This window comes from Rhyacophila brunnea, unplaced genomic scaffold (genome assembly GCF_057557595.1).
Source record: "Rhyacophila brunnea isolate RB1 unplaced genomic scaffold, BYU_Rbru_1.0 scaffold_6, whole genome shotgun sequence".
NCBI lineage: Eukaryota > Metazoa > Arthropoda > Insecta > Trichoptera > Rhyacophilidae > Rhyacophila > Rhyacophila brunnea.
Window position 1 is genome coordinate 8,978,968 of NW_028233276.1, and position 24,023 is coordinate 9,002,990.

General features: G+C 28.8%; 1 protein-coding gene across 1 annotated transcript; it reads right to left on the bottom strand.

Annotated features, from left to right (window-relative positions):
- Positions 1 to 1,400: 1,400 nt before the first annotated feature.
- Positions 1,401 to 22,615, bottom strand: LOC147065175 (uncharacterized). The gene is made up of 3 exons (XM_085956703.1): positions 22,284 to 22,615; positions 3,449 to 3,637; positions 1,401 to 1,836 (listed from the first exon to the last, which is right to left on the bottom strand). Exons 1-3 carry the CDS (start codon positions 22,435 to 22,437, stop codon positions 1,691 to 1,693), a joined length of 489 nt encoding a protein of 162 aa, XP_085812829.1. The 5' UTR covers positions 22,438 to 22,615; the 3' UTR covers positions 1,401 to 1,690.
- Positions 22,616 to 24,023: the final 1,408 nt, after the last annotated feature.

A 24,023-nucleotide genomic window follows, 5' to 3' on the forward strand; every position in this document is an offset into this window, starting at 1 on the left:
ACCCATCTGTCGTCAGATTCTTCGAGTATTGAATTTAGAATTCATATCGAAGGTTAAAAACATGCGACAGCGCCGCCTGTCTTCAACTATTGTATTTATACGATTATTTTGTTAGGAATTCGGATTTATTTTGTATGAACGTTAAGTTACGTGACCTGACCCCCGTCTACCGTGTAACTCTAATGTAACGTGTGTACAAATAAATGTTAGTGTGTATATATTCATCAGAAGGAATATCGTATTATCTTCTTATTTCATTGACACCTGACAAGTGTGCTCTTTTTCTATGATCTCCACTCCCTAAATCTTTCCAATAGGCGCACATCGCCACTGGTCCCCAGTAGTGGTGAAAATACAATTATACCTAGTATCAAAAAATTAACAGTAAAAAAGAAAGTTAAGACATTTTAAGTCCCGCTTACTATCTCGTCGAACTAAAAGCACTCTTTACAAGACACTTGTAAAGCCAGTGCTCACCTACGCATCGGAAACTTGGACATTAACTCTGCGAAATGAACGAGCCCTGAACATCTTTGAAAGAAAAATTCTCCGCCGTATATATGGACCGATCAGGGATGGCACCAATTGGAGGAGAAGATATAATGCTGAGCTCTACGGACTGTACGTAGATTGCAGCGCAGTTCAATCAATTAAGATTGGGAGACTGCGATGGCTAGGTCATGTGCACCATATGAATGACAATGAACCGGCAAAGAGAGTGATGTCCAGCAATCCAATAGGACGTAGAAGAAGAGGGAGGCCAAAGATTCGCTGGTTAGATGGAGCTGCCAGTGACTGCCGTATTCTGGGGGTACCAAATTGGAAAGCGGCCACATTGGATAGGGACAGGTGGAGGGAGCTGTTGGAGGAGGCCAGGACCCACATCGGGTTGTCGCGCCCCTGATGATGATGATCAAAAAATAAAACAACCATTTTATAAAATATAAATATATTTTTTCTATTTAATCACTGTAGTAAAAATATAAACAAAATTTTACAAAAAAAAATAGGTAAAAAAATAATAAAAAGAAACCTTTTGAAAATGAAATGGTCTGATTATGGATCGTAAACTATTAACTAAATTAAAATGGCGCAGTTTAACATATTAATATTAAAATTAATGCATTAATACTATTCAAGGTAGATACAATACGTTATTTAATGTTATATATTATTACTTCCTTTCAAAGTTATTGGTTTTTTAATAATCCCAATTATAATAGTGAATAGTTAAGTAAATGAAATATTGATATTATTTACTTAATGCTTTTTAATATAATACAAAAATGCGACCATTTCATTTGAATACGAAAATCAATAATAATTAATAATTTAAAATGACTACATACTTTATTAAATAAATCTTGATAAATAACCGACATAAACCAAATATTAAAATCATTGTGTATTAACAATAAATAAAAAAAACTGTTAATTTAACTTTTAAAATTATCACGGATTTAATTTACAAAATTTTCAGTTTAAAATATAACTAAAAATTTTGAGGAAAATTTTATGCAGATATTGGTCAAATATTGAACCAAATCATACCGTTGTCTACTTCCAAAAGATGATTAAATGTGTGATTTCTTCTAATATGGATGTTAAGCTTTGGGTGATAGTTTGTGCCTCTACCCAATGAGAGTCTAAAGAATTAGACAGATAGTATTTTTTTGACTAGCCCAAACGTTTAGGCTTTGGGTTTCTCTGATGTCTCGGCATCCTTGGTTGGGGTGGCTCCAGTTGTTGGAATTGGAGGATACTCCAGTTTCACTCCCTCTTCGCATGTGAAGATTGGGCAACATACGGGGAAGGGAGCGGTCTTGTTGGTCTTTTCTGTAATGTTAAAAAAATATACATTAATATTTCAATATCTTCATCATCTAAGCTACTTTTGATTCAATACTGGATGATTGTCTCTTCTTGTTGTATCCATCATCATATAAGCCAGCCAATGACGTCCCTAGTCAAAATGCCGCTTCTTGGCAGCGCCAAAATACCGCCCATTTTTTATACAGTATTTTTATCATCCTTTCATGACTCCAATATCTAAGATATGTGTTGTATGGATACATTACTAACAAAATATATGGCACTGAAAACAATATTAAATTGTGGACGAAGAGCGGTAGGTGGGACGCTCTGTAAGAGGGGGGTGCATCTTCAGTTTCGACGGCCAATGCAATTTCTGTGCGTACTGGTTAATAAATCAAATCGTTTCTGGTTACCAAGGACGTCGAAGGGCAACAGATGTAAACTAGACATCGCGAATACGACAAAAAACCGTCCTTTTCAAACTTATATGTTAATTAAAACGTTTTGTTTCCAACTAGTGATTTTTTTAATGGAAAGATATTTTTTCGTCATTACTAAATTTAAGTAGCTATGTCTATATAATAAATATCAAATGATTCTCCTCGATTTTCCGCCCTTCGAGTAACTGCCGCCCCCAAGCGACGCTCAATTTGTCAACCACCACGGGACGTCACTGAAGCCAGCCATTATTAACCACTATGTCGCGCTACAGTGGGTATCGCAAAATATTATTACTTATTAAGAGTGCCATCTCCTCTGCAAAAGTTGGCAATCATAAAACATTCAAACTTAATTTCTATATCATCGATCTAGTATGCAGTGTAGTTATGCAGAAAGTAGCCAGTCCACAAAAAATAAAAAAAAATGAGATTTGATATATAGATCAGATGCGAGGAGGTTTTCTCTACGTTCTATTGAAAATAGCCAAGCCGCAAAAAAATTATTATTGAAATAAAACACTATTTACAATTTTACATTTTGCATTTTACATATATTTTTAATATCATGTTGTTTCTAAAGTGCCATTATCTCAGCTCGACATTATTGTGGACTGGCTACATTCTGCATAACTACGTTAAATTTAAATAATGAGAATTAAGTCACTAACTACTAAACAAAAACACATAATTAATAAAGTTTTCGTTAAAAAAAATAATAATTATAAAATATCTTTCAAAATAGACTTAATTTTTTCCAACGAAAGCTCCATATTTTTGTTGCTTCCGAAAAGTTATTAAAATAAGATATGCGATAAAGTCACGATAATTTATATTTTAAGATTATCCATTAAAATTTACATAAAATATATCCGACAGATAACAACTTAGTTAAGCTTTTTAAATCCACAATCAATCAAGTTTTTGATCCGTAGAGAATTATTCAAATATTACAGGTTAATATTTTGCCACGCTGCTTATTTTTGGTTAATCTTTGATCCATGTCACGAATCCAATGATATGAGAAAATAATATTTTAGATCGAAACATCAATAGTATCAATAATTTATTAATTGCGAAATAGATAATATCCACAATTATATTGCAAAACTTTTTATTAAATTTTTCTGTAGTTAAAATGTACATTTTTAATTAAAAATATAATAAGTATAATAGTATTTTGAATTATATAATACCTGTGTCAAGTTTGCACTTGGGGTTAGCCAATGGCAGAGGTCCGCAATCCTCTACAAGCTCCAAAAGTCTTGAGGGCTGGTCCTTGGAGACTACACAGGTGGAACGTCCACAGAATGGAGCCAGTTCCCAGGTGCTTCCAGGTTCTACGGTGGCGCAACGGGTGGATGCGAAGCACATTCCGGGGAAATCTAGAAAGATAAAAAAGGAAATGATGATATAGTATCGTTGGATTTCTGTGAAAGTTATAAGACTATTTCTTCTGGGGTTATCTAATCGTTAACCACTTTGACTATTGTCTAATACTCTAATAGATGGTTTCATAAATTTGAATACGAAATGTACTCTTAATTACAACTTGATAATACGAGTATTATATAATATTCGACAGAATCAACTTACTCGATTAGCGACAACTATACGTATTGTAATATATCGTTTGGTATCATGATCGATTAAATAAACATATAATATGCATAACTAATAAATCTGCACTAATGTGATACTTGTGCAATAGTTACGTTGAATACATTTCATAAATATATAATTCAAGGACTCCAAAAAAGCTCATTCAACACTAGTATTTTATTTCATAATCTGACAATATGGTCAAAGAGTAGATGGTAATAATATAATTTATGTCCACGTCAGGTTATTCCACTAATGCTCGAATTCACTAAAAAAAACTCAGTAGAAAACTATATACTTACCGAAATAATTAATAGCTATAAACTACATTAACATTATGTAAATACAACTATAAAAACCGATTTCCATTTATAGTTTACCTGCATAATATATTATTATAGCTGTTATGGTAATTTATCCAAATCTGAGCTGTTATGCAAATCATTAAAAGACTCAGGTGTGGGTTTAGACCCAAAATATTTTATTCATTTCTTAAATATTTTTATAATATCTTAAGAAAAAATATACTTTTCTTCGTATATTTGCACAAATTGTGTAAAAAAATAAGATATCGAACTTACAAACTATCAACAAATTTTAATAATATAATATATACCTATTTAACTACTTTTAATTACCATATATATATATATATATATATATATATATTTACAAGCAGTCATGTTTATAGAATAAACAACAATGTCAATTACAAACATAAATCATGTAGGTATTTTGTTTTCAAGTCAGTTGCATTGATTATTTTGTAGATAAACAGAAGGAATACATACTCGTACATTGGATAACCAATAATAAATGCAATGCAAATTATTATCATTTATTAATTGGTGCGATTTTAACTTATATGTTAGAATTTTATTTTACATTGCACGTCATATAAAATTTTTAAATCTTATTCCATCAAGTACCTTCGGTCGATAGTACTCGTATTAAGGGGGGACATGCTCGTCGAAGGTCAAAATTGAGTTTTTATTGTATTTTCAAACCATGATCCTGGACACTCCTTAAACATTGTAGATAATCTATTTATATAATTTTAAAGCCTTATTATCCTTTATAGTTATTTTAAGCATTTGATGACTGCATACAGTATTTCTGTACCCGAGAAGCATACGGATGCAAGTCCAAAACATGAAATGTTCAGGAGAGCCAAAAAACTATTTTATTTTATGTTAAACTCTTATAACTTTTAAAAATATTTATACAGATTTATAAAAAAAATAATTTATGAAAATCAATTAATTTTCAATAAGAATTGTGTTTTTTTTTTGATTTTTTATATGTAGAAGACATAGAAAAAAAATATTTAAAAATATAGTTATTGACTTCAGTGGACTTGAGTCCTTATGCTTGAAAATGAAATTGAAAATTTGACTGAATTGACTGGCAGTACATGACTGTTAGTAGTAGTTGTTTAACCATTTTACGACTATTTGGTGCGAAGAATTCTTGGATGCCGATCCAGATACCAAAAAGATGAATACATTTAGAGGTAGAAAATAAAGGTGCTTAAAAATAAATATTTTTTCGATTACATACTCTACAAAAAAAAAATATTTCTGCTTATCTGCGTCTGCGTTTGCACAAAGTATTTTATATAATAGACAACATTTGATTTTTTCTTCTACCGGAAAAATGTGCCGGGGCACAGCCAGCAACATCTCGCGGCACACTAGTGTGCCGCGTTATAACGGTTGCGGAGCAATGATCTACAGGATCAATGTGTGTATAATACTGTTATGTTAATGAAAAGTTAGAAAGCATTTATTATAGGTTATTAAGAACTCCGATGCAATGCTTTGGCCGGTATCCACTTACTGCTAACAGTAGACTTGTATTGAACTCCTGTAATGTGTTTGGTTTTTGCCCGCTGTCTTTTCTATTTAGCCTGATTAATCACACGTTTTCTCCCAACTGATTTCTTTTGAGCTGATGATTCTTCCAAAATTAGATTGTCAGTCTCTTCTAAACGAATGGGGGTGGGGATTTCTTCTAAATGAACCGGGAGAATAATAAAGTGTTTATTGTCCGAATTGGTAGAGCTATTGATAGTCTATTCAGGATCTTTGTCAGAGTCAGAGTCGTATATTGGATCAACTAATGTAAGCCTTGCTGAATTTTGATCCGGGGATTTCTTCGACGTTGAAGGCAATTCAATTTCAGTCAGAATATTCTGTACATAAATAAGAATATTTTTAGTATTGTATGGATTGAAAATTGTACGTGCTACGGATAAAACAGTATAAAGATCTAAGTACATATAGCAACATCGCTTTTTTTCCAAAATTTATAAATGAAAAATGTACTCACCCTGGGACATGCTTTGTACCTATTGCGTTTCCTCTTTGAGAAGAAACAATAATATAATGATCAATAATGATGCGTAAGTCAAAAGCATAGACAGTTACCATAGAAGCAGACGGATGTACATTGGACTTGAGTCGGAATGCAACTGATTTAACTGATTCATAAGGATGCAAGTCCATGTACACCCTTCTGCTTCTAATGTGTTATGGTTGTTGCATCCGTATACATCATTGAAAATCCTTTATTCTTTAAGATAGGACTTGCATCTCTCTGCCACTGATAAACATGATCATTAACTATAAGTTGTCATCATTAACTCATTTCTTCAAATTTTGGACTTGCATCCGTATGCTTCTCGGGTACAGATTTTTGTTACATAAAATAGTATTCATTTAAACCTCTCGCTCTAATGTTTTAGAATATAGTCATATTTCAGTACATAACTGTGCAGTGGTGTTAAGATTTTTTACATTTATTAATTTTTAAACGCATTTATAAAACCATTAGTATAATTTATTACGAGATAATTTTTGTAAAATATTCACGATAAAAAAAAATATATTGATAATCTCTGTGATCCCAAATTTGACAAGAATTAGGCATTTTATTATTCAAAAAATCGGCAAGATTAACACATTTGAAGATGATTCTAAAGATACTTATTATAAGCTATGTTTTTGACCATTCAAGTGTGATAAACATCTTATGAATAATGAATGCTTTATAATAATTATTGACCTAAGAATAAGGTAGTATTTTTTTGAAATACGCCATTTCTTTTGTCATTCCCTAGTGGTTAAGCTACAACATACGGCCGTAGCCATAAATTGACAAACTATAATTAAAGTAGGGAGTAAAATTATGTTAACGCGCGTGTTTGAACATGTACCTAACCGATTTTTTTTTATATTTTTTAAACGGTACATGTTCAAACACGCGCGTCAATATCATTTTACTCCCTACTTTAATTATAGTTTGTCAATTTATGGCTACGGCCGTATGTTGTAGCTTAACCACTGGGGAATGACAAAAAAAATGGCGTATTTCAAAAAAACACTACCTTATTCTTAGGTCAATAATTATTATAAAGCAATCATTATTCATAAGATGTTTATTACACTTGAATGGTCAAAAACATAGCTTATAATAAGTATCTTTAGAATCATCTTCAAATGTGTTAATCTTGCCGATTTTTTGAATAATAAAATGCCTAATTCTAGTCAAATTTGGGATCACAGAGATTATCAATATAATTTTTTATCGTGAATATTTTACAAAAATTATCTCGTAATAAATTACACTAATGGTTTTATAAATGCGTTTAAAAATTAATAAATGTAAAAAATCGTAACACCACTGCATAGTTATGTACCGAAATATGACTATATTCTAAAACATTAGAGCGAGAGGTTTAAAAGAATACTATTTTATGTAACAAAAATACTTTATGCAGTCATCAAATGTTTAAAATAACTATAAAAAATAATAAAGCTTCAAAATTATATAAATAGATTATCTACAACGTTTAAGGAGTGTCCAGGATCATGGTTTGAAAATACAATAAAAACTCAATTTTGACCTACGACGAGCACGTGGGCCGATAAAGACTGTTTATTTATTCACTCTATTTAGTTCATTACATCGTGTTACAATCCTTACGGCGCTGACGACACAGATGTTTTGTCGGCATTAGATGGCCTTTTGATATAATTAGCATGTTATTTAAATGTGGTAATTAAATGTTCCGCTTACTTGTCAATAAATTTGTATAGTTTTTGTTGCTAATTGATAATATTCGAAGGATAAAACTAGTCTTGAAGTAAAAAAAATATATAGAAATACTAATACTAAATAATGTAATAAAATAAATGACAAAGGTATTTTAATGTTTGATATTTATTAATTAAACACGAGGTAATAACAGTAATGATAAGGCATTTTAAGTAGTATATTAAAAAGTTTTCCCATGATGACAAGGTAAAATAAGTACCCAATTACAATTATAACGTTAATAATGCAGTCGGAAAAGTAAATAATTATTATTTTGGTTTTATTGTAGATTATGTCAATCTTATGTAATAATTTTGAAAGCAATTTATAGAATGCCTTTATTTATATATTATTATACAATCTATTATAGTTTGACTCTGGTATAAATTATTTGACATCATTTTGTCTAGCCATAAAGATACATCTCAATGACCCTAACATGCCATGGTTGTCGTTTTTTTTTCTTAGCGTTGCGAATAAAACATGTTTTTTAAATTGTCATTGAACTTTATTAAAAAAAAGTAGGTGGAATCGATTTATATTCGACGATACTTTGACATTTCCTTCAAGAATTTTGGATACCGAATTTATTTTATCTTTAAACATAATTTTTTAATATACCTAAATATGTATACTTAAATAAAATTGAAGGGTTGACGAAAAAAGGGCTACAAGTCATATATAACCAAAAATTCAATTAATAGTATCATATTAGGCACAGAAATATATAACGATAGATACGTTTACGTAACTGCTTTATTTTATTAAAAAAATATAAGTAAACATAATATACCTACATATAATAAACTTTTTATTTTATTCAAAGAATACGACACAATATTTAAGAATGTAACATTCTATATATTGAACATACATAATTTTAAAACATATCATGCATATACCAACTAGAAAAAATCATTTTGTAGAAAAAAAATAATAAATAAATAATGGAGTGATCCACGACGTCGGTTACTAATTAAGGAATTAATTGATACCTACCTCAATTTAATATACTAAAACCGATAGCCAATATTATAACGCAAATTGATAAACATTTCATGTAACAAATACTAGTTTAAATTGTCGTAATTTAGTAAGATGCCCGTTGCCTAATTGGAAAAGCATACTGGTGCGAATCAAGCAGATACGTGTTCAAGTCCCGTCGGGTGTCGTATTTTTTCTACAAAATGTTTTTTCTCATGTGTATATGCATCAGATGTTTTCAAATTATGTATGTTTAATATACCTATTATTATAAAATCTGTTCTAACAAATAAAAGCTAACCCGAAAAAAAACTAAGTTTGAAATCGATTTATTTAATTAACTTGGTGACTGAATAAATTATTATGTTTTTTACTCAATTTAATTCGTTATTATTGTTAATTTACGGTTAATAAATAAATCTTATTATTTATTTCCAATTCTAAGTGTGCACACAAATCCAGAATTTAGGATCTTCCGTTTAAAATAAGGTACCTTACCTAGGTGTAAATATTTATTGTGTGTTCAAAGTTAACTAAAATTAGTTGACATAAACATTGATAATTTATCTAACTTAACGTAAAATTATAGATAAAATATGTAAAATGTAATAGTATCGTTAAAGAAAGAAAAATAGTGTAAAGAAATATTCCCATAGTGAATAAATAGCCTTGACCTAAGAGCTCATTCACAATAAATTATGATTATAATATCTATTAGTATGTTCGCCGTGTTGAAAAATAAAAGAATTAACCCGGTATAACTGGACTCAAGCCGAATAATAAATAATAAAACAAAGTGATGTAATCCTTTATTGATATTTTTTACTGTACGTTTTTCCCGGATTAAGCACACAATGTGACATCTTTATGGTCATTGACTTTCTTTGACCGCACAACGGATGTAGACTTTACGTAAATATTATGTAAATTATAAATATCCATCACGAAACTAATCGAGTGACAGAATCATTGTATATATTAAATAAAATGTATTTAAAACATAAACCTGTCATTAAAAATTGATAGGTATTACCTAGATAGATTCTAGTCCAATGCATAGAATTGTATTATTCTATTTTAGTGCTAGCTAAAATTACATTTTACAATAATTTAAGCTGCTATTACAAAAATAGGTTTTATTCAAAAATGTAAGAATACCTTCTTGTAATGTGATGGAGCCTAAATTTAAGAAAGTGACAGCAAAAACGGATCACTTCATGGCCCCCACAGGGGGGGCTGACAGGGCCCGGGCTCAGGAGTGGCCCGGTGAGGCAATTCGACCAGATAAGTGAGATAAACACACATCACAAAATTCCTTTAATAGTAATTGCTTTAAGCTATTTTCTGTCAATAATGTTATTATTTAAAAATATGTGGTAGTGCGATATCTACAATTTTTATGTGTTTATCGATACTTGAAAACTTCATAATTCAATTGGATGTATTAAAATAAAAAAAAAAAACAAAATATACACATTAATTTTACCGCGTACACCATTTGGAAAACGCTACTGTAGAGTATCACATTATCCCATTATCCTACATATCACATTATCCTTAGCGATAGGTAGGGGGGCCGCCAAAGATCCTAGCCTAGGGGCCCGCTTTAGGATGTGGGGGCCATGGATCACTTGAATCACTAATTTTCATACAAACTCTTGTGAATTTTATTTACGTTGTATGTTTGGTGTATGCAAAACTGGCACTAAAAATGTCTAACTGAAATTACCTTCAGTGATTTTTACTGGAAAATCAGTGTCGGTACTTACCAAATTTTAGAAAAAATATATACTGCTTTAGTAGGTACTTAAAACATCACGTGTATAATTTCCGCAATATGCAAGAATAAGATAAAATACGTATATAATTGACTTAGTGAAGCTAAACGTGAAACCGGTAAATTTTATATTGGTTTGACTTAGGCAAAGACGTAGGGAAAAACTGGGCATAAGTGTTGCTGCGTTATGTTTACATTTGATAGACGTACTGAGAAGCAAGATGATAGTATAATACAATAACGTTTCATTTGTAAGTTAATAATAATAAAATTGCGGTTTTAATATGCGTTCTACCACCGCCATCTTTAGATTACTAAAGCCTGAGCATAACTTTTTGCACAAACAACGAGTGGTCCACTTTTCAGCTGTCAAAATCAGAGAGTGCTTGACATATTGATTCGCTCTTTCTCGTTTCAAATTGAATTATAAAAAAATCTCAAATCAAATATATTAACCATCAGTGTTCTTAATAAATAATAAACATTCCTGTTATTCACCAGCTGTCAAAGTGAGAGTAGTCCTTTGAACATAAACTGGTGGTAATAGACATCAATTTTCAAAAAATATGTAGCATTGATCTATGCATTACATTATTGTAGAAGGTGTGTTAATACTAGTGTATTATTTATCATGTAACTTATCTTTTTAAATCAAACCATTCCCTGTGTGAATACGAGAGACGCGTCAGTATGAGCACTCTATAGAATAATGACAGGCAATGACAGTTCATACATAGACAACAACGGGAGGGGCGGAAAAAGTAGGACCAGTCGTTGTGAATGTATCGGCTTTCTACTTGAGTCGGCAATGGTTCTACGCAAAGAAAACGACTTCATATAGCCGGACAATGGCTATCTCTATTTTGTATTATTGTTCTGAATGCAGTTCTTAAAATAATTAATTTTCTTGTTAATATTTTCTGAAATAGCGAACTTTTTATTTTGTAGATTTACTGAAAAATATTTTTTTTATTTTTTTTTATGTTTAAAGTACGTCGATGACGATATTAATGCCAGATTGTCTGGCTCTAGTGTCATGGGCACGGATTTATATCCCGCGCCTGACAAGAATAATAATTTCCAACCAGAACTAGGAGCCAATAGTCTGGGCTCTGACCATTCGGCTACCAATATAATTATCATTGTAAAACAAATCTGTCGATTTGACTTCCATTATGTGAAAACTCAAATCTCACTTATTAACAAAATTAAATCCTTTTAATGACATGAGTTGAAAAGATATACAAAATATGTTTTGATGTAGACAGTAATATTTGAATTTTCTAATAATATAATTCAATTGATTCACTAACGTATTTCTATATTTTTTTTAAATTTTATCTTTCCATTGATTTACTATACAATTAATCACTGACAATATAAGTATGTTATTTTTTTGTAAACTATATAATATATAATTTTTTAATACTTTTTAAACGAATTTGAGAAACATAATTATGACATATTATGAATACTAAACAGAATACCGTATGAAGTCTCGGTGTATAAACACATAACGGTTGACATTATTAAGTTTTTTTTTACCTATCCGATGTTTACCTTTTTTGTATGTCAAAAACAATAATTGCTAACTTATCTGATTTGAGATACCTAATTTAAAAGTAGCCTTTGCCAAAAACGGTAATTGTATGGCAGAACAAGTTTTGTATTATTTTTTCCGCCTCTGCGGTTCATAAATAATTCAGATTAAAATGGCATTCTTGACTCAACTTTAAATCGCGAAATCGCATTATAAATCTTCACTCAAGACAACTTAATAAATGATCGTAGAAAGTTCTCTTGAATTATTACCTTTTATAAAGAGATAAAGAATCAGCACGTTTTTTTGCCAATATTGATATATTATCAATAATTCTGTTGCTAAAAATAAAAGCCTTTAGGAGAAAGCCACTCTAAAAATTTATAAATCTGATTTAAAATTGGAGAAATCTCATGTTAATATTAATACTATAAAGGTAGTAGCAAATATTTACATTTTATATTATTTAGATGATAATCTATAATTATAATATATACAGCTATTCGTAAAAAGTCGAATATATTTTTTAAATATCAGCTAAATAAAAACGTAACAGAGCATTAAAAACTAACAGTGATATTAATGAAATATCTTTAAAAAAAAAAACCTAGAATTCTTTTTTTAAGTACTTTTTTTTGGATCTTAGTTATTGATTATGCCTCTTTGGTGGCAAGACGTGTTTCTTGACAATATGATTTTGGTTTGGTAACTGATTTTAATTCTATGAATTTGTACATACTGTCACCGACACCCAGTAACCTTACGACGGAATGAATAAAATTATTGTTTAAGTGACATTTTACTATTAAAGCCCGTTTACACGTGCATGGATTTACTAACTGATAGTATGTATTATCGCAACCATAACAAAAAAATGTACGTGTAAGCACGTATTATCGTGCAAGTTGCAAGATTCCATGCATTGATTGAAAAAGTTCAGCGGCTTCTGAATTTTCACTGCGCAATAATATAATGATAGTGGCGAAAAAATACGAACTACGCCGGGCAGAGCATTTTGACGTTTACCAATTTTCACAATGAATCAAATAGCACGATACAATAACAATAACGCGTCTCGCCTACGGTTGAAGAATAAGATTGGTGAGACAGTCAGCGTTTTGTACGTGTAAACAGTAATTATCGCAATAGTTTAATTTCACACTATTGGTGCCAGAAAATCCATGCACTTGTACAGGTGCTATTATAGCAACTGTTTTGAGCCCGATTTTTTAGGTTTTACTATAAATTATTATTTAAATATTTCTAACATTTTTTTATCCTATACCTACCTACTAATTATCATATTTAAGCATTCTATTCAATTTTAAATTTAATTCATCGTTCAAAAATTTATGTATCTTATTGAATGAATCATTATGCTAAGTAGTAGTAATTCAATTTTAAATATATTTTTAGTACTCGTACATAAAAATTCCAATCATTGTACCAAATTCGACGACAAAGACACTTATAATCGTATATTTATATTCAAAATATCAATAGTTTATTAACAATACATATTATTACAATATATTAGTTATCGTGTGTGTACTAATTATATTTTTTATTCAATATAACTATTCAGTTAATGAAATGTATAGCAACTGAAAATTGTCATATTTTTACAAATATATATTTTTTTTTTAAATTTGGAATAATTACTAATAATTACAGATTTCTTTGTATCTTGCAAATACTTTTGTGTAAAGTATCTTATTTTTTTTTAAACAGAGCATATTATTCTGAAAATAAAATATAAACCGTATTGCCTATCCGTACAGATTTAGCACAGATCATTGTGGTTTAATGAATGTAGTTAAAAAAATAATTCTACTTACATTGCATTACGAATGCAAATATTATTGCAAATTTGCATTTATGTAGGTATTTGACATAATATTGTTTTAACGTCCCCATTTAAATTTATATCGAGACTGTGACATATATTATACACTGCCCAAGTATAAATAAATGAATACATAGGTACTTACATTTTACCTAATCAAAAAAACTAATATACCTAAAAACTAAAATATCTAAATAAACCATACAGTAAAATATCATATCATTATGATATAACTAAAAATATGTACAATAAATAATAAAGTAATACGCTTGTAGTGCATCTCAAACTATAGTATTATTATTTATTACTACTTACGTGATGTATATTACTGCTGTCCTACTTTCTACATAATGAATAATAATTTACTGCCGTGTACACTTTTAGAACCGTGAGAGTTTGGATTATCTATCAATATAAATTTAATATTACTTATACAACGTCGTGCAATGCCTATTACCTCAGTAAGTGGGTACCTAATTACTGTTTTTTAACGGTTACCGTATTTAGGACACAAGCGTTTGAGTTAAATTCTTTATTTTAATTAATTAATAAATTTTAATAATAGAAAAAAAAACTTCATAAAACATATTATTTATGAACGGTTTTAATAGATTTCTGTTATAATAAAAAATGGAGCATACATCGTCAATATGGAGCATAATATAATACCAAGTACCTAAACCATGTTCGAATTCCAATATTATTAAATATTTATAATAAATAAGATATCCAACGTTGGAGATTTTGAGGGCCGACGCGCGGTTGTAATAAATATTTGTGGTGAACACGGGTGGCTGAAAGCTCAATAATTTCATGTATCTTCGTATCCTACACAAATGTGTACAAAAACACATAAAGCCTTAAAACATAATTTTGTACTTAAGACAATACTTATCATTATTTATCAAATACTCTTATATTATGTCAGTCTGAATATAAAAAAAATGAGTTATTGAAGTATTCGATGTTAATTATTGGTAATTTATGATTATTACGGTATGTATTGACTCAACTGCTTAGGTTTACATATCTGATCTATTTAATTTCTATCATATTTGCCAAATTGCTACGGCTTCTCATTCTGTCTCAGTTTACACATACATGCCGGAGTAAAATATCAGAGGGAGTATAATATCAAGCTTTAGATTCACCTGCGATACTAATATTTTTTTCACTATTTCAAAACTTTGGGCGAAAGTTTTTTTCACACACATGCGATTGTAATTTCAACTTATATTTTTCTGCAAACAACACTATTATCACATTTTGGCGTAAGATATAATAAAATGCATAAATAAAAGGTCAACAATGTAAAAACGGCGGACAATCTTAGGAAATACCTAGGAACATCGGTTGCCATCCACAAGACGACTGGAGCCCAAGAGCGTGATAATAATTTATAGGTCAAAATTAATATGGCAAGAATCACGTTATGGAAACATCTCTTTTGAAATTGAGACAACTCTGGGCACTCGATGAAGGCAATCAAGTATTACATTGTAGCATTATATCAGCTGTATTTTAGTCTACGGAGTTGAAAACTGGATATTAAAAGAACCAGAGATTATAAACAATTATAGTAGATGAGATTGAGGTATGACTATTTCGATAAATAATGAGGATTACTTGACCTCATCACAATATTACCTATAAGGATGTTTTAAGAATAGCCTATGAGCCAAGAGAACTTACATAATAAGAAGTTATAACTACTGTCGGTTACTATATATTCCAGGTATATTATATTATCAGCGGATATTATGTATATTTTTACTATCTTCGTTTTTATACGATTGTTGAGTATTAAGTAAATGAAAAAATTCTTATGTCATTCATTATATATGCTAAATACTTATGTAAGCAAAATGTATATAAAATGATTATTTCAACAGTGCAAAGAGCAAGAAATTATCGAGTAGATACGTAGATATACCTTTAATAATACATAAGTATACTGGTCTACCTACTTACTTAACTATAGAAGAGGTAGATATAGTTCTTACATGTACATTTAACATTAACTTGCATGAGAATGTACTTTCAAAATCGTGACTGGTTTAACTGCCTCAGCCGGTTTTAACACACTTCATTCCAGGAATTGTAGTGTTGAAAGCATTTTTAAGCTCACTTATGTATTTCACAAAAGATTTTACAAAAAAATGTTTCACTACTAATAAGGAATAAGTAAGTCAGAATAAATAACACGTCAAAACGTGGATTTCAACACTCAAATAAATATTGTCAATTATAATTATCATTATGCAATAGTATGTTAAATTGCTCACGTACTGACATAATAATTATTCAATGATAAAAAATGATACATAATTTATGCAACCATTAAAGTCAGCAATCATAATTATTTAGAACTTTTAAATATTCACTTTAGACGCTTTGTCTATCAGGTATGCGTGGATTTGTTTCACTTAATTATGATTAAATCAATAATTAGGAATTGTCTGTATAATATATCTGTTTGTTCGGATATAACCCAAAAACTACTGGAGCAAAATTAAAGAAACTTATACAGCTTATATATCAGTTAATTCGATTCAATTTAATTCAAAATTATTTATTTTTACATAACGTGAAAATTACTAAATATAAATTTTAAACTTTCACAGCATGACATTTAAAAACAAATAAACAGTGTAAAGAAGAAATAATTATAATATTATGCAGTATCACAAAAACAGTACGTATGAAAAGTAAAGTAAAAGGTACAAAAATTATAAATTATAAAGCATGGAAGCACACCGAATGAGCTAAGTGGACCATATTTTAAGAATTTATGAAACAACGCGTAGTTATAATATATTGTTGGTACCAACTTTCAATGAACCTTCATTTCGATTCTCGATAATATCTTAAAAAATAATTTTCTCCAATATGAGCAGAGGTAGAGAAATGAGTTCGTACGGATTAGATACCTAATTTTTTCATTGTGTATATTTGTCTATCTTTTCTCTCTGTATTTTACGCAAACAAAGTTGTGGTTGATCTGGATATCAAAGATAGTCTTCAATTTATTTCAACTACTTTTTATAAATTGTTATAGGTACTGAATCTTACAACATTATTAATTTACTAGTAAATAATTCTACAAGATAATTAAATTTTATTATACTTACTATAAAATGCTTTCAATATATTCCTGATTTAAATTAAACAATTTATTGCTAAAATTATTGACGGGTAAAATTACAATCAGTGTAAGTTTTAAAAACACTGTTAATACATATTATATATTATAAGAATTTTAGTATAAATGTGCAATGAAAATGTAAATAAATTGTAGGAAACATTTTTATTGGGTATCTAAATCTAAGCAATTATATTGTTATGTATTAATTATCCGACAAATTTTATAGTTATTTTAGTAATATTTAAATTAAATTAATACAATCTGTATTTATATATCGTGTGATCACTTGCAATTTACAATAATTATCAATGAGTAGATAGATATACGAAATTAGCATAAAAATGAAAGTCATTGCCTGCCAACAAGCAGACACATTATTTTGCAAATTTACCCATAGTATTTGCTTACTTACATTTTACTTTGCAAGTGGACTTAATATATTATTGTAAAAGAATTCAAAACAATGAAATTTAAAATAAATTAATAGTAGATTTTGTATCTACTATATGATTTTTAAAGCAATAAAGATCTAATTATTAAATATTCGCGAAAGTATTTTTTACACTCCGATTAACCATGCAATAGCGTTTATTTTATAATAATTTAGATCGTAAATTCAATGTAGATTAATACTTTAAAATTACCGAATTGTAATTATATTTTATGTGTACCTCATATGAAAAGAATGAATTACCATTTACTGTATTTTTACTTACGGTTCTGCGATGTTATAAGTTTATTTTAATTAAATAGAGATTGATTTGTTGACGGAAATTTTAAAAGACCTAATTAATTATAATGATCGATAATGAAACGGGGTGTGTACGTTGTTCAGTACAATAAAATATCGAAAAACTTGTTTATAATTTAGAATGAATTTAAATACATTACTCAGTTGTGACTATTTTGCAATCCAAATTACAAAAAATTATCGATTACAACTGAATTATATCTACAATGAAAAAAGAATGAATATAAATTAAACAATTTAAAGTTTAAAGATTGTGCGATAACATTCACTGAGATTATGAAAAAGAACGCATACCACAAGACCGAATCGGTACAGTAGAAGCCTAAAAACGTTTTTTAATGATTTATTTATCTTAAATTGAATGTGACGCATCAAATTGTAATGGTCGGTGATTCCTCAGTACCATTTTCAAATAATCAAGGTAACAGGCGACTAAACCTATCTTATAATTGATTTTTAACCAGTGTTGTCTACAAACAGGTTTTAAACTTAAAATTTGATTAAAAATTGTGAAACGGGCTTTAATTCATTACACATGGAACAAAAGAGAAGTGTGTCATTTTAAAAGTATTGACAAAATCTAATACTTACCGATATTTAAGAATTATTATATTTCCTGGGATTTTGAATTCAAGATTTTACCCTTACTACGACATGTACATATCTTGATTATCTATTCTAAATAACAAATACATCGACGAAGCTTCAATTATAATAATTATACTTTAATACTCTCAATTATATTTTTTACAAATCGGTTTTTTCTGTTAGTTTAATAGACATCAATTTAGTTGAACACTAACTTATTCTTAGGTTAATAATTATTACAAAGCAATCATTATTCGAAGGACGTTTATCACATTTGAATGGCCAAGACATAGCTTATAATCAGTATCTTTAGAATTATCTTCAAATGTGTTAATTTTGCCCATTTTTTGAATAATAAAATGCCTAATTGTTGTCAAATTTGGGATTACAGAGATTATCAATGTAATTTTTTATCGTAAATATTTCACTATAATAATGTCAACATAAATTATACTGATGGTTTCATAAATGCGTTTAAAAATTAATAAATGTAAATAATCTTAACACCACTGCACATTTATGTACTGAAATATGACTATATTCTAAAACATTAGAGCGAGAGGTTTAAAAGAATACTATTGTATATAATAAAAATACTTTATGCAGTCATCAAATGTTTAAAATAAATATAAAGGATAATAAGGCTTCAAAATGATATAAATAGATTATCTACAACGTTTAAGGAATGTCCAGGATCATGCTTTGAAAATACAATAAAAGCTCCATTTTGACCTACGCTGAGCATGTCCGCCCTTAATTGGCTCTACATTTTCTACAATCAGGTGTAGATCCTGACAGTCACCCAAAAATATTTTAGTACTAACATAGTTTTACTAATGGTTTTCAGCAATTCATACAACCTTATACTTCGTAGTATGGGTCAAAACACAATGAAAAAACGACTTCTGAATATGTTACAAGAATGGTGTGTATCAGTAGTCTTAAGCTCTACTGATTTTAGTTTCAATATATATAATATATATATTTATATACTACTTTATAGTTACTTTTTTTTTTAAATTTTAATATTATTAAAATTTAAAAAAAAAAGTAAGTTATTAAAATATAAAATTTCACGCCTACTATCTTTTGCCTAAACACAGTCGTTGTTTTTTCTAGTATGGTAGTGTAATATCTACATCACTTCAAATACATAAAGTTAATATTGAAACCCACGTCAAAAATTTAAATAAATTAGTGCTAATGCATAACAAATATAGCATTTACCTTTTTAGCAACGACTTATAGTGTTAACACAAATTATCACTGTTTCTCAAGCTTTTTATAAGCAAACCGCCGAAGTATAAAGTATATTAATCGCAACTGCTATTATTGTCTAAACCTAAATAAAACAGAATGTATCACTTTCCCTGAAGATACGTAAAATATTACATGTAAAAGTCAATTTTATTGTAATATTAAAACAAAGAAACAGTCGTCATCTATGACTATAATTCATTTACTATGGATTAATAATTATTTTCTATATTACTAATATTAAAATCGAATTGAATAATATATATTTTAAACTGAAAATTTATCACAAGATAATAAAATGATTGTCATTATCGTTGAGTATGGTTATGAACCTATTTAAACAGGAATTAGTAGGTATATTTCAGTATGTACTTATCTTACTATTATATAAATTCATATAAGTATCATAAAATTAAAATATGTAAGTATAAATATATAATATATAAAGTATTCATTCAAATATTGTCAATTTATCATTGATTTTTTTTCATGCCAATCAATTTATTTTAGATGTCTTTTGTATTGTGAATATTTTAAAGTATCTTTTTATAAAACTATATTGCATGTAGCAGTGTTTTTTTTTTAAATTATAACGATTGGGTATATTTGACAAACTTATTTATGTTCTAAGAATATAGTTGTACATTTTGTAAATGTGTGTCATAAATACATACGCATTAGATAGCATAAACAATAAAACGCTATATGTAGACTGTTGAAAGTGAAAAGTATAGTTATTGAAAGTGCACACAATAGAGCAATTTAAATTGCGAATGATCTTCAAATGACCTTTATTATGACAATAACGTATCCTGGGTGATAAAATAATAAAAATTAATTGTCACGCACCCGCGCCATATATTGGGAAACATTTGTCTACCGGATACGTTTGATTGTAATCGCATTCAACGGAGCAAGCGTGGAAAATTCATAGTGTTTATTGAGTTTATTCAAACCAACAAAAAGCGCTGTGATGAGTCGTGAACCGAAGCGAAAAATCATGCGATTTCAAGTGCGGACACAACGAGCCATGTCGACTCGCTCCTATATGATTCATTAAATCTTATTTATTTCATCACGGCCGAACTGCACGGTAAAATGATTCCGATGATTTCTCTGCCTAAAAAGTGACATCAAAAACAAGCGATCGGCTTTAATCTAAATCGCATTGAAGGTTGAATCAGATTGCACTTTTGTGACGTATCATTTTTATTGTTTATTTTTTTTTTGATATAATTATGGTCGATCAAAACACAATGACAAATGGAATCATTATTTTACAGGCGGAACACATTAATATTGTTTTTATTTTTGACATACCTATTATAACCTTCATATTTTTGTCAATGATACTTTTAGTTTTTTCCGTCTTTACAATTAAATAAATACATGCTATTTATAAAATCATCACAAACATAGACAAAATTATTTTACACTTAAACGTCATTATTTTCAATGTGTTTTCACATTTTTTTCGTCCATATAATAAATCTCCGCGTATTTAATACAAGTAATTTTAAATTGTTTTTCTTAGTATTGAGAGCATAACAATACAACTAAGAACTTTCACGTTTTCTCACCAAAAAAATTTCTAATAACTCCAAAAACAAATATGTATTACAAAGAATAAAACTATACGATAACGGTATTATTTTTATCGAGTATTTAACTACAAAGTATAAATTATCTAACGGTATATTTAAAAAAATGGTAATTTGTATTATTAATTCATAATATAAAAAATAATGCGGCAAAAATAACATCATAATACAACTTTATTGATTAATAATAATTGCATAATAATTGGCTTTTGGTTGAGTGAATATTCAATCATTATTATTTAATACAATAAAGAACAGGGAAAGTCAAATCAAGAGTTTATATATTTTTTTGGATTATTTTAATATGTAACCAATAACTATAATATATACAATGTAATTATACACAATTTTCCTCAAAAAATATTTGACTGATTTCTATTAATATAAGTATATTATACATTTTTATTTTAAATTTAAATATTTCGTATCGTATAAGAAATTCTAATTCTAGCGGACACCACTATAATTTCACCACAAAAATATAAAACAAAAATGGCATTTCATCGATAATCTATCAAAATTAAAATACCCAGAACATATATATTTTTTAAATACTTTTAATCTATTAAGTTAATTAATCATTACCTTTACTAAGCGAGTCCTTTGTCTTAAAATAATATATGGTTCTGATTTATAAATTTTAAAATTTCACTCGATATTTTACAGTAGGAAATACTCAATTTACAATGTCCTGCTATTAGATAAAAACTGGTTCCGATCTTTATGAAATATATTTTTTTATTTTAACTGAATGTAATTTCACCAAAAAAATTCGGTTAATATTTTTTTAAGCGACTTCGTAAGTAAGCTTTTCATGAATTTATCGTAATCACAAAACTCACCTCTCAAGACATCAGCTGGGATTAATCTCTTGTAGGGCTCAAATTTGTTAACATCCTTAACATCGTCCTTTGCCGCCTCCGCTTTGGCGTCCTCAGCATTCACGAACCCGAAGAGGGCCAGAGATAAAAGGAAAAACACCGGGGTATACTTCATCCTCGAAATCTGCTAATTTACAAAAATGTGAAAGAAAATGACAAAACACGCGAAAGCTCAACGAAGCTTTGTGGAGGTAACTCGAGAAATATCTTTAGTGTGAACTGAAGACTTTACTTTTTCACGACTTCGAGGATGAATGTAATTTGGTTATGAGAAGTGATCACTGAATCCGACTGAGGAATAAGGTAGAAATGAGAGTGTTTTATAGACAGGCAGTGTAACTGTGGCGGGGAGGGGCAGCGTTTTAACAGAGGGGGCGTCCAAATGTGATGGTCAGTTTATCTCAAACTGGTGAGTTGGCTATATATTAGCAATTAAAAACTATAGATTAAAATTCGATAATGTTAAAAGTCACTGATAGTTTTGAGTTTATTAATTATTAATTGAATTGACTTTAATTTAGTAGAAATCTACATTAAAAATTTTGTTTTTTTATAAATTCTACAATAATCTTGTTACTTATATTCTAATTGATTTAGGTTTTCTACTATTCCACCAAAATGGAATAGTACAAAACTTGAATCCATTAGTATTTAGATACAAATTCCATCAAGTAGGTACCTTCGGTTGATAGTATTAATATGATGTTGATATGTGTTTCGGGCTATGACCCCATTTCCCGACACTGAGACAACTTATAACTTACTTATCTTAGTAAGCAAACATTTTACATTAACTTATACTTACCCTTTCAAATATAGAACAAACATAATAAGTCAAAAAAAAATTTTTTTTTACTTCAATGAATTACCAAAATAGTATAGTCTCAAAACCTTTCTGCCGATAGTGAATTTTATCTGAATTGCAACTATATATTATTATAGTATCTAACGGTCATAATAATGGATGCATTTATTATCAGGTAGGTACAATTAATAAATAATTAAGTGCTTATTTTGGTTATCAATTTAAAAAAAAATGTATTTCTTATTTAAAATCTATAAACTATGTAACACTAGTATTCCTACATAGATTTGAAAAAACCGTTATGAACATATTTTGGCTCCGACAATGAAATACATAGTAATTCATTAATACACGTTTATGACTGCGGCTTTACAATGTGTTGATGGTATCATTAGTATCATCATCAGCTAGTACCGATCCACTGCTGGATAAAGATCTCCCTCAAGATCCATTTTTGCTGTATTTTATAAAAAATATAAATTCGAAATATTAGGTAGTTTTGAGATATTAAGCGGATTTAATTGTGATGAAAATAACTAATTAATGCCAATTATAAGTAATTACAACGGTTTATCTGTACAATAATAGAAGGGCGTACTTACTTTGTTTTAAAAGAAGCAGTTAAAATAAAAATATTATGCATTATATACATTTTATTAGAACGTTTTTATTAGCTCGTATTCTTGTTTGTCCGGTGGTTGTTTATCTAGTACAAATCTTGCAATCGATTTTAAACCAACTTCCCGACTAGCTAGACATTTTAAACTTTTAGAATATATGAGAACACGATGCCAATGCATTCTTTTAATACTTTTAGCCATCTTTAAGCAGAATTGAATTCATTTTCAGTTAATTCTGTTTTGTATGGAAAGTTATTTCAGAAAAATCCGTAAAAA